At 45.2% G+C, this 13,420-nt stretch overlaps 1 protein-coding gene across 1 annotated transcript in view; it reads right to left on the reverse strand.

The window, feature by feature from the left end:
* Positions 1–10,085: 10,085 nt before the first annotated feature.
* The window catches only part of LOC119309349 (plant UBX domain-containing protein 2-like), a 4,300-nt gene continuing 965 nt past the window's right edge, over positions 10,086–13,420 (reverse strand). Inside the window, exons 2-4 of the mRNA XM_037585368.1 lie at positions 12,868–13,420; positions 11,185–11,463; positions 10,086–10,699 (exon numbers count right to left, since the gene is read on the reverse strand). The exon at positions 12,868–13,420 is cut by the window's right edge and continues 1 nt beyond it. Of these exons, the coding sequence (XP_037441265.1) occupies positions 10,454–10,699; positions 11,185–11,463; positions 12,868–13,420 (1,078 nt within the window). The 3' untranslated portion in view covers positions 10,086–10,453. The remainder of the gene's footprint in view (positions 10,700–11,184; positions 11,464–12,867) is intronic.

Below are 13,420 nucleotides of genomic sequence, written 5' to 3' on the forward strand. Positions count from 1 at the left end.
GCGAAGGTGGAAATCAAGAAAGAGCATCAAGTATTGATGGTTAACAAGACCACTAGTTTCAAGAAAAAGGGCAAGGGAAAGAAAGGAAACTTCAAGAAGAATGGCAAGCAAGTTGTCACTCCATGAACAAGCCCAAATCTATACCTAAGCCTAAAACTAAGTGCTTCTACTGCAATGGGAATGGTCACTAAAAGCGGAACTACCCCAAATACTTGGCGGATAAGAAGGATGGCAAAGTAAACAAAGGTATATTTGATATACATGTTATTGATGTGTACCTTACTAGTATTCATAGTAGCTCCTGGATATTTGATACCGGTTCGGTTGCTAAGATTAGTAACTCGAAACAGGAGTTGCAGAATAAATGGAGACTAGTTGAGGATGAGGTGACGATGTGTGTTGGAAGTGGTTCCAAGATTGATATGATCATCATCGCACACTCCCTATACTTTCGGGATTAGTGTTGAACCTAAATGAAATGTTATTTGGTGTTTGCATTGAGCATGAACAAGATAGGATCGTGTTTATTGCAGTACGATTATTCATTTAATTCAGAGAATAATTGTTATTCTATTTACATGAATAAAACCTTCTATGGTCATATACCCAACGTGAATGGTTTAATGAATCTCGATTGTAGTGATACACATATTCATAATATCGACGCCAAGAGATGCAAAGTTGATAATGATAGTGCAACATACTTGTGGCATTGCCGTTTAGGTCATATTGGTGTAAAGCGCATGAAGAAAATCCATATGGATGGACTTTTGGGATCACTTGATTATAAATCATTTGATACTTGCAAACCATTCCTCATGGGCAAGATGACTAAAACGCCGTTCTTCGGAACAATGGAGCGAGTTAATAACTTATTGGAAATAATACATACCGATGTATGAGGTCCGATGAGTGTTGAATCACGCGGCGGGTATCATTATTTTCTCACCTTCGCTGATGATTTAAGTAGATATGAGTATATCTACTTCATGAAACACAAGTCTGAAACATTTGAAAAGTTCAAAGAATTTCAGAGTGAAGAGGAGAATCATCGTAACAAGAAAATAAAGTTTCTATGATCTGATCGCAGAGGCGAATATTTGAGTTACGAGTTTGGCCTTCATCTAAACAATGTGGAATTGTTTCACAACTCACGCCACCTGGAACACCACAGCGTAATGGTGTGTACGAACGTCGTAACCGCACTTTATTAGATATGGTGTGATATATGATGTCTCTTACTGATTTACCACTATCATTTTGGGGTTATGCGTTAGAGACAGCCGCATTCACGTTAAATAGGGCATTGTCTAATTCTGTTGAGATGACACAGTATGAACTGTGGTTTAGCAAGAAACCTATGCTATCATTTCTTAAAATTTGGGGTTGCGACACTTATGTCAAAAGACTTCAACCTGATAAGATCGAACCCGAATCAGAGAAGTGCATCTTCATAGGATACCCTAAGGAAACAATTGGGTACACCTTCCATCACAGATCTGAAGGCAAGATCTTTATTGCTAAGAATGGGTCCGAAGGAGTTTCTCTCGAAAGAAGTGAGTGGGAGGAAAGTACAACTTGATGAGGTAAATGTACCTTCTCTCCAATTGGAAAGTAGTACATCAGAGAAAACTATTCCTGTGATGCCTACACCAACTAGAGAGGAAGCTAAGTATGATGATCAAGAAACTTTAGATCAAGTTACTACTAAATTTCGTAGGTCGGCCAGAGCACGATCCGCACCAGAGTGGTACGGTAATCTTGTCCTGGAAGTCATGTTACTAGACCAAGGCGAACCTACAAACTATGAAGAAGCTATGATGAGCCTAGATTCCAACAGATGGCTTGACACCATAAATCTGAGATAGGATCCATATATGAGAACAAAGTGTGGACTTTGGTGGACTTACCCGATGATCGGCAAGCCATAGAGAATAAATGGATCTTCAAGAAGAAGACTGACGATGATGGTAATATTACTATCTACAAAGCTTGACTTGTCGCAAAAAGGTTTTCGACAAGTTCAAGGGGTTGACTACAATGAGACTTTCTCAACCGTAGCGATGCTTAAGTCCGTCTGAATCATGTTAGAAATTGCCACATTTTATGAAATCGGGCAAATGGATGTCAGAACTGTATTTTGTAAATGGATATCTCTAAGAAAAGTTGTACATGATGCAACCAGAAGGTTTTGTCGATCCTAAATGTGCTAACAAGGTGTGCAAGCTCCAGCGATCCATCTATGGACTGGTGCAAGCATCTCAGAGTTGGAATATATGCTTTAATGAGGTGATCAAAGCATATGGTTTTCTACAGACTTACGGTGAAGCCTGTATTTACAATAAAGTGAGTGGGAGCTATGTAACATTTCTGATATTATATGTGGATAACACATTGTTGATTGGAAATGATATAGAATTTTTGGATAGCATAAAAGGATACTTGAAAGAATTTTTCAATGAAAGACCTCCGTGAAGCTGCTTACATATTGGGCATCAGGATCTATAGAGATATATCAAGACGCTTGATAAGACTTTCAATGAGTACATACCTTGACAAGATTTTGAAGGAGTTCAAAATGGATCAGTTAAAGAAGGAGTTCTTGCCTGTATTGTAAGGTGTGAAGTTGAGTAAAGACTCAAAACCCAACCACGGCAGAAGATAAAGAGAGAATGAAAGTCATTCCCTATGCCTCAGCCATAGGTTCTATGAAGTATGCCATGCTGTGTACCAAACCTGTTATGTACCTTGCCATGAGTTTGACAAGGGGGTGTAATAGTGATCCGGGAATAGATCACTGGACAACAATCAAAATTATCCTTAGTTACCTTAAAAAGACTAAGGAAATTTTTCTCGATTATGGAGGTGATAAAGAGTTTGCCATAAAGAGTTACATCAATGCAAGCTTTGGCACTGATCTATATGATTCTAAGTCTCAATCTAGATACGTATTCAACTGGGAGTAATTAGCTAGAGTAGCTCCATGCATAGCATTGTAGACATAGAAATTTGCAGAATACATACGGATCTGAACATGGCAGACCAGTTGACTAAACCTCTCTCACAAGCAAAACATGATCACACCTTAGTACTCTTTGGGTGTTAATCACATGGCGATGTGAACTAGATTATTGACTCTATTAACCCTTTGGGTGTTGGTCACATGGCAATGTGAACTATGGGTGTTAATCACATGACGATGTGAACTATTGGTGTTAAATCACATGGCAATGTGAACTAGATTATTGACTCTAGCGCAAGTTGGAGACGGAAGGAAATATGCCATAGAGGCAATAATAAAGTTGTTATTATATATTTCCTTATATCATGATAAATGTTTATTATTCATGCTAGAATTGTATTAATCGGAAACTTGATACATGTGTGGATACATAGACAAAACACCATGTCCCTAGTAAGCCTCTACTAGACTAGCTCGTTAATCAAAGATGGTTAAGTTTCCCCATAGACATGTGTTGTCATTTGATGAACGGGATCACATCATTAGGAGAACGATGTGATGGACAAGACCCACCCGTTAGCATAGCATATTGATCGTTCAGTTTTATTGCTATTGCTTTTTTCATGTCAAATACATATTCCTTCGACTATGAGATTATGCAACTCCCGGATACCGGAGGAGTGCCTTATATGCTATCAAATGTCACAACGTAACTAGGTGATTATAAATATGCTCTACAGGTATCTCCAAAGGTGTTTGTTGAGTTGGCATAGATGAGATTTCGATTTGTCACTCAGAGTATCGGAAAGGTATCTCTGGGCCCTCTCGGTAATACACATCATAAGAAGGCTTGCAAGCAAAGTGACTAATCATTTAGTTGCAGGATGATGTATTACGGAACGAGTAAAGAGACTTGCCGATAACGAGATTGAACTAGGTAAGAAGATACCGACGATCGAATCTCGAGCAAGTAACATACCGATGGACAAAGGGAATAACGTATGTTGTCATAACTGTTCAATCGATAAAGATCTTCATAGAATATGTGGGAGACAATATGAGCATCCAGGTTCCGCTATTGGTTATTGACCGAAGAGGTGTCTCGGTCATGTCTACATAGTTCTTGAACCCGTAGGGTCCGCACGGTTAACGTTCGATGATGATATAGTATTATATGAGTTATGTGATTTGGTGACCGAATGTTGTCCGGAGTCCCGGATGAGATCATGGACATGATGAGGAGTCTCGAAATGGTCGAGAGGTAAAGATTGATATATAGGACGATGGAATTCGGACACCGGAAGTGTTTCGGAGGGGGTTCTGAGCACCCCCGGCAAAAGATATGGGCCTTATGGGCCAAAAGGGGAAACACACCAGCCACAAGGGGCTGGTGCGCCCCCCATATGGACCGACCAAAGAGGAGAAGGAAAGAGGGGAAGGGAAAAAGTAAAAGTAGGAAGTACTACTTCCTTCTTCCCCCTTTCCTCCCCCCTCCAACAATTTATGGAAAGGGGGCGCCACTTAGGAAAACCCCAAGTAGGATTTGGATCCTACTTGGGGCGCCCATGGCTGCCTCCCCTCTCCCTCCCACCTATATATATGAGGAGGGGGCGCCTAGCAAACCCACAACATAATCTTAGCTGTGTGTGGAGCCCCCCTCCACAATTTACACTCTCGGTCATATTTCCGTAGTGCTTAGGCGAAGCCCTGCAAGGATCACTTCACCATCACCGTCACCACGTCATCATGCTGACGGAACTCATCTACTACCTCGAAGACTTGCTGGATCAAGAAGGCGAGGGACGTCACCGAGCTGAACGTGTGTAGAACTCAGCGGTGTCGTACGTTCGGTACTCGATCGGTGAATTGTGAAGAAAGTTCGACTACATCGGTCGTGTTGTGAAACGCTTCCGCTTACGGTCTACAAGGGTATGTAGACAAACTCTCCCCCCTCGTTGCTATGCATCTCCTAGATAGATCTTGCGTGACCGTAGGAATTTTTTTGAAATTGCATGTTACGTTTCCCAACACGAAGGGCATGCAGGTGTAACAATACACGTCGCATGGGGAGAGGAAGGTTGTCTTCTCAACATCCTTTACCGCCATCTTGATCTGGTGATAGCCTGAGAAGGCATCTAAGAAGCACATCAGATCACACTCGGCGGTGGAATCCACGATTTGATCGATGTGCGGGAGCGGGAAAGGGTCCTGAGGGCAGGCCTTGTTGAGCCTCGTGAAGTCGACACACATGCGCTCTTTCCCGCCCTTCTTGGGGATGATGACTGGATTAGCCAGCCACTCCGGGTGCCGCACCTCCCGAATGACGCCGGCTTCTTGCAGCTTCCAGACCTCCTGGACAATGGATGCTTATTTCTCTTGGGGTTGTCATCATGCCTTCTGTTTCACCGGGCGTGCATTGGGGCACACCATCAAGTGGTGCTCGATCACGTCCTTGTTTGCCCTGAGGAAACCAACCAACGCCTCCTCTTGCTCCGGAGGGAGGCCGGCGCCTATGGTGAAAGTGGGGCCTAAGCCCCCGTCATCGATAGGTACCTGCTTCTTCTCGGCTCGTTCCTAAGAGAACAACTGCTTCTTAGCGCGTGTGTCCTCCGGAGGCTCGGCGACGCTCACCACGTCGGGGCGCGAGGCCGTTGCGGCCTTGTAGACAGACTTGAGGGCTCGAAGCGCGTCTTTGGTGTCCCCAACTACAGAAATGATGTCGTTGCTCCCAGGCATCTTGATAACGTTGTAGCCTGGGTGCGTAGTTGCCATGAACTTGGCGAGGGCCGGATGCCCCAGAATGGCATTGTACGGGAGGATGATGCAGGCCACGTCAAAGTCGATCAACTCAGTGCAGTAGTTGCCGCAAGTGCCGAAGGTGACGGGGAGGCGCACGTGCCCTAGGGGAGTGGTGGAGCCTTTGGCAACCCGCGAGAAGGGATTAGTGGGCACGATCTGGTCGTAGGGAACCTGGAGCATGCTGAAGGCCTCCACGGAGAGGACGTTGAGGTCGGTGCCACCGTCAATGAGGGTGGGAGTAACCGCCACATTATTGATGGTAGCCATGCACAACATGGGGAGCGCACTAGCGGCAACCATAGTCTTGGGATGATCCCTGAAGTCGAAGGTGATGTCGGTCTTTGGCATTGCACGGCTCTGCGGGACCTCCTACTGTGGCCGGGGAGCGCCTACCCGGCAAAGGAGCTGCTTGACGTGGCGGCCATACGCGGGCGCCTGCGACCCACCGAGGATACACACAAACGTGTGAGGTTCGGGGGCCACGAAACACGCGATGAATAGACGGTAGAGCTCCTCCCAGGTGGACACTGAGGCCTCGGGGAGGCCACGAAGCCAGGAGCACGGCATCTCTGTGAGGGCCAGAGGGAGCCAGTTGGCCATGGCTTTGTTGTCACCGCCGACCGCCCTGATGGCATGTGCATACAGCCGGAGGAACTCCTTGGGGTCTGCCAAGCCGTCATATCGCGGGGGCAGCACCGCCCTAAACTTCGCTGGCCACCACACCCGACGCGGGATGGGGGTGAAGGCCTGGCAGCCCGCAACATCTCCATAGGCCACGGGCGGCCAAATCGGTGACGCAACGTCTGCCATGGAAACCACGAGGCGAGGGCAAAGCGCGGTTGGCAGAGAAGCGAAACCTCGACACGCCCCTACCTGGCGCGCCAAATGTCGGATTCAGGGCTCCGTGGACCCAAGAAGGTTTGAACGCTGGGGCGTGTGTGAAGATCTCAACCTCTCGAGTCTCTGCTTGCCACCCTTCAGCCTAGCTGCGTCGAGCGCACGCGAATGAGGAGGAAGAAGATGAACATGGCAGTTTACCCAGGTTCGGGCCACCTTGCGGTGTAAAACCCTACTCCTGCTTTCTGGTGGATTGGCCTCACGAGGAGGCTGAGTATGAACTAGTACAATGGTTTGAGCGGCCCCGTGAGGGCTCAAGAGCGGGGTTGAAAAAGATTTGATCCTCCATCGTGGTGGCAGCTAACCTATATTTATAGTGGCCTCGGTCCTCTTCCATCAAAGCTTAGACAGGAAGGGATCCCACAACGGACAATTTTGAAAGTGGACAAGTAGTACATCTTATCCTGACGAAAGGTAGTCTTCGCCTGCAAAGCCTCGGGCCATAACGGACCAGTGGGCTCGGCGATGACATCCGTCCTGCCGAGCCCGCGGTCTTGGTCTCGTTGCACTGGAATGGGAAGCTTGCAGGCCTTCCTCGAGAACTTGCGCCTGTCCTTGCTCCCGTTGCACCAAAGGGAAAACTGCCTCCTTTCCCGTTGGCACCCTCCTGGCCACGATCATCATGGCTCACGTCATCGTGACCTCGTGAGGCCGGGTTCCTACACAGAAATCTCCGCTCCTCGGGAGGCAGCCTGAGGAGGCCACTCCTCTGGAGGTCTTGGTGTCGCCAACCTCGCGAGGCCAGGGGGCCTCGCGAGGGTCTTGTCCCTGGGGTGTTGTAGCCGATCTGTACCAGGCTTTTGATGGGCCCACATGCTGGGCTGCAGGCAGGCAGGCCTGGGTACCCCCAATCCCAGGACGCCGACAGAGTCTATGGAAGTAAGGCTGAAGTTGATGTTCAATTCCTATGAAATTGAGGTATAGGAATACAATTTCAAATGAATTTGGGTGCCACTGTTACTTCAATCCAAAGGCATTCCTTAACGGGAAAATATGAAGGCCTCCTTTGGCTCATAGAATAGTAATATCATAGGAATAGAAAATTTATAAGTGAGATGACATGTATCTCAATTCTTATAGAAAAGAGATTTCACTTGGTTCATAGAATATGAATTTGTTTCACTGGGTTAGGCTAATGTTTTTTTCTTTGAAATGTGAAGGATTGGTTTCGATCCTACATAGGAATAGGAATCCATTCCTAAGATCCAAAGGACCCCAGAGAAATTTTTCCTACAATCCTATCCATTAGAATTTCTATAAAGTTACACTAGACTAAAGGAGGCCTAAGAATAACAATCCTACAAAATTCCCGCAATCCGAAGCATTGACGATTCACTGGTGGTGGCAAGGAATAAGACCTCGTATGTCACGCGTTGCGCGCGGAATAGGGCGAGCCACACACACTGTGCAATGGCAGACCGACCCATTTATGGCTTTGCAGGGTTCTTTTCTTCAAAAAAATCTTTGTCCAGAAAGTCTCTGGATACCCCGTGCGCACGGGCCTAGAAGACCCCTATGTGCACAGGGCCCCTCGCTGTAGAAGCTGCTGAGCCCGTGCGCACAGGTTTGTATCGTGCGCACAGGCCTCACTTACCCCGTGCGCACGGGCTCTACGGGATGGACGTGCCTATATAATCCGTACCTTGGGTCATGTTTAGGGTTCGCAAAGACATATGTGAGATATTTTGAGAGTTTTGCTCCTTCTACCACTCCACTGGAGATCAAGGCCTCTTAGGAGAGGATCCACCTGTGAATTTCAAGATCTCCACTTGGAGAAGACTATCATCAAGACTTCACCTCCTTAGGAGTGGGAAGAACCTTTATCTAGTGCTTGTTTCCTTTGATTGTTCATGTATTATGGACCTATGTGTTTACTATTCTACTAGATGTGTAATTGGATGTTGTTGGAGTGATTTCCTCTTTGTGTTCTTTGTGTTCATCTCCTTTCCCCCCTCCAAGTGTGAAAAGATCCCTCTTAGGGTTTCACCCTACCACAGTTACGTTCATATGTATAAATGTCCTTCCAATATTTAAAAAACAGTCATCATGTGTTTGAAAATTTTAACGGTAAACTTGAAAAATGGTCACCCTGTATTGTAGAATTGTTCATTGTATATTAAAATAAACTAGAACATGAAGGTGCGCTTTAACACGCCAGTTTGTTTTGAAACGTGTGGTATAATTTCAGAATAGATACAAATGGTCAAATACATCAAAATGATATATTTCACCGGAGAAATACACCGTAATAGTTCTTAGGGAAACACTGGTGTTCAACTTACCGATCTTTTCTTTTGCGTCCGCCGCGTCCTATGCTTGCCACGCATCTTGATTGGGCCCGCACACCGCATTTCTTTTTCATCCTTATCTTCATGGTACGCTGGTCACTAATCCGTTTTTGTAGCTACTCCCATTCCTGCAAGTGGCCACCTGTTTCAGAAAGTAAACCACAACAAATGCTATGTTGCGGACCATCTGCCAGTCCCTTTGTTTGACATGTGGCCGCCCACGTCTTATCTCTTCGTCTCTCTGCGTCATCTTATCTCTTTTTCAACCTCTCCCCCTTGTATACAAGTGTCTATCAATGGTGTACATCTAGCCGGTGAGGAGGATGGTGATGAAGCAAGCGGCGCGATGGGGGGACAGGCGACGCATCTCCTCCCTCACCACCGTCTGGCGGGCGCACGTCGGCAGCGACGCGATGGCAGGGATGGGCGGCGCCACTCCCCCTCACCACCATCCGGCAGGAGCTCGTGGCAAACAACAATGGTGTTTTTTTGCAACATTGAATTTGTTGCAAGGAAGATTTCTGCAATACTAGTCATGTTGCAAAACTTTCTTTCGTACCACCATATGAAGGTGAGACCAAAAAAAAAACTGCAACAACACCTCAATTGCAAAGTTTTTCTGCAACAATTTGCTGCAAGAAAAATGAAGACAAAAAAATAAATTCCGCAACACGAGCTATGTTGTAAAAAGAATCCCACAAAAGTCCACAAGATCATTCATGTTACAAGTGTTTCTGCAACAAGGTCTCTGTTGCAAAGTAGAGAAAGACGTGCATCTGCTCGATTTATCAAATCCGACGGCTCGTGAGGCGGTAAAAAGATCCGCCGGCCGACGCGTAGCAGTCCCCTATTTCTTATCAACATTGTAGGTTTTTTACCGCTGCAATTGCAATGGTTGTTCTAGGACAAAATTTCCTCCTTTTACATCGAATACTAATATCAGTATAAGTCGGGTACTTACGAAAATCATACTTCTCCAGGATTTCTTCAATCTATTTTCGAATCTGATGATTTTCCAATCCACAAAGGGTTGTCTTATACCAATAGTCTTACACGAAGAACAATGTTCTCATAGCATGCCTTCTGTGACATGTAACAGAACTGATATACTAATTCAATATTCACATAACAGTCAAATCTTCAATTGAAAAAAATCTTCAGCAGCGAAGGCAGCACATGCATTTCAAGCCAACAAACTGTATAAACCTAACAATAGAGGGGATACTGAATTAACGATAGTTCTAGTATCAAATGCAACATCAAGGGAAGTTAATGTGTTGTACACATTGTATAGCTCACTCATCGCTCAGGTACAGTTGACGGTGCGACTGATGAATTATTGGGTTTTACCATGTAAAGTATGGCAATCGCCAAGCAATCTATGTACCAGACTATCAATCAACCTAACGAGTATGCAGATGACATATCCCTGTGACTGAGTTACAACAGTATGAAGTCCAATGTAACAGAAGATTTGAGGGGAGAATGTGGGCCTGCACTCCAACAATCAAGAGGATGCAGCTGTAAATGGTTCACTAGCCTCCAGAAGCTTGTCAAGCAAGCCGGTGAACACAACAGAATCAGTCTCATTGGGCTTGAATTTGAGGAGAGCAGAAGGTACTAGGCCTTCATCTTGCAACGTGCGTGCCCGCTCTCCTGTATTTGGGGAATGCGGTAGCACACGTGACCTAGGAACAGCTGGACAGATAAGATCAAATTCCAAACCTGGCTGCTTCAAAGCATCCGCGACAAACTGCATCAGGGAAAGCAGCAGATTAACCAAAATGCTACACAACCAGTAATGAAACGAATACGCAATGCTAGAAGAATATAGCTTTAAACACTACTTCCTTCGTTCCATAATTCTTGTCACAGATTGAGTTCAAATTTGAACGAGAACCACGACAAGAATTAAGAATCGGAGGGAGTAAAATAACATTTGGATAGCCCGACATAGGCATGTGAACAACTTCATGCCTTCCACATACATAAAGACTTACAGCTTCGCCAGTGGCCCATAAGCCAAACTCACAAACTCCAGAATTACACTTGGGAGTGTTCATGCCAATTGACAAATAATCAGTAGCACAAAATACATAGTGTATATGACAAGTTACAACTCCTAGAGTGGAATCAAATACTAAAAGATTCACCACCTCATTCTGGATTGCGAGATATACAGATGATACTCAATGGGACAAAATCATATGGACGAACAAGCATAGAGGGCAGAAGTACCTCATATAGTGAACCAGTAGCCTCCGCTGGAAGGAATACACCCTGGAGAATTACTCCATCAGGAAACTGAACTCGGATGACAGCTTGTTTGTACTTCTGTCGAGCAGCCAGTGCCTGCTTCTCCTTATATGACTTTGGAATTAGCAACCGAGATTGTTCCAGCCTTTCCCTCCTCATCTTTGCCTCATTCCTTACCTCCTCACCACTAAGTTTGTAGAAAGAATCCGGTGTATCAATTTCTGCAACAGAACTTCCAGGGACATTGAAGAATACCCGAATCTGTGAATTTATCATGGAAGTTTAATAAATTACATTTCTAAGGACATATAAATGGGATCAACAGCAAACTGCAAAATGGACAATCAATTGCACAACATAACAGAAAAAGGAGGCATCAGAGCACATATAGTCGTATATATGCTAAATTTCAGGTTTGAAAAGAAATATTCTTACAGTAATTACTAAATTCAACATGTTGAGGAAAAATAAAATAAAACAAGTGGTGAATCACAGTTTGCGGATCTGACATTTCTGCCAACAGATGCACATATATTATATCGGACGCTGATATATCCCTGCCAACTTATGCACATATATATCAGACGCTGATATATCCCAATACCATGATATGCATCTTATTGGAAGTACATGCTGGGAGCTGTGACATGTCAATTTAGCTTCTTCAATCAGAAGTTGCAACAGTTTTACCTGAACCCATACGTGATACGTCCATCCCCGCAAGTAAGATCAGATTCAAAAATAAAATCCGAATATCTGCATCTGATATATAATCAGGACCAAGTGCCAATGTTTCATTAGAACTAATTGCTCTACAATTTTTGAAATATACTCCCTCCGTCCCATAATGTAAGACGTTTTTTGACACTCAAAAAACGTCTTACATTATGGGACGGAGGGAGTACATTTTATCATTGGACAACTGTATACAATGCTTTTTTTTTGTAGCATTTGTCTTGCACGATAGAGACAACATGTAGTTTTATCTCAAACAGGAACATCATAAAGATGCCATTCCACATACTTTGTAGCAAAAAGTAACAACATTGACAAAACGCTACAATGTTCAGAACATAGAAATAACTTAATTTATGTATGAACTAAAAATTATAGGTATACAAAGGACAGGCCAAATCTTCCAAAGTGTACTGTGTACAACAATACAAAAGACAGGCCAAAACTCAAACATGAATGAGAAGTGTACGACAATATAAAAGACAGGCCAAAACTCAAACATGAATATAGAAGTGTACAGCCAAAGGAAGTATCACATTTTACATACTACTTAGTTTGCTACATTCTGACCTCCGACATATGGAGTAATATAGACTGTGCAAGTTCTGTGGAATTCCACAATATCTCATGGAAATGGTACCACATTGTTAAGACATGCCTATATATGAACATGACCGCAGAATTTATACACTGACCTCACAGAAATGGCACCACATTTTTATGATCTATTGGTGTAAGAACATCAATATTCGGTCATTTTTACTCATCACTAAGTTCAAACAAAATATATTTCTCACGAGTAAAGATGTGGCATGGGTATACCCAGAATATCAGAGTGTGGACAAACCAAACTATCCATGCAGTACAATCCAAAATATGATCATTCACATAACCAATTGATGGAGTATATTGAATTAGACGCCTGCTCACCTGACGATCAACAATCTTGTTAACCTCCTTTTGCTCATCGACTCCGCTGCGGCAGCTCTCTTTGGACTCAGACCCGGCCAGCGTCGGTAGCGGTGCCGAAGGATGGGACCTCTCAAGCAGGAGCACAGCCTGCCTGATCCCGCTAAGCCTTGCTTCGGCAGGAGTCTCGTCCATCACGGCAAAGAGCTCCCCGCTCTCATCCCCGATCGTGAACCCGACCGCCTCGAGGAGCTCAAGCCCGCCCTCCCTGTCCGCCACGGCCTCCTTGATCCTAGGGTTACCGAGCCTGACCCTCCTATACTTGTCGTTGCCGGGCTCCTTGAGCAGGTTGCCGAGAAGCTTCTTGACGACCTCGACGGCCGCGGGGGGTGGGTTGCCGGCGAGGTACGCGGCCGCGCGGGCGCGGGCGCCGCCGGCCGACGCGAGGCAGCCGTCGAGGTGCTGCGAGACGGCGTGCTCGGAGGAGAAGGCGTCGCCGCAGTTGGGGCACGCGACGGTGTCGCCGCCGTTGGCATCTGGGCGGCGGGAGGAGGAGGAGATGACGGCGGTGAAG

This window comes from Triticum dicoccoides, chromosome 5B, assembly GCF_002162155.2.
Source record: "Triticum dicoccoides isolate Atlit2015 ecotype Zavitan chromosome 5B, WEW_v2.0, whole genome shotgun sequence".
Lineage (NCBI taxonomy): Eukaryota > Viridiplantae > Streptophyta > Magnoliopsida > Poales > Poaceae > Triticum > Triticum dicoccoides.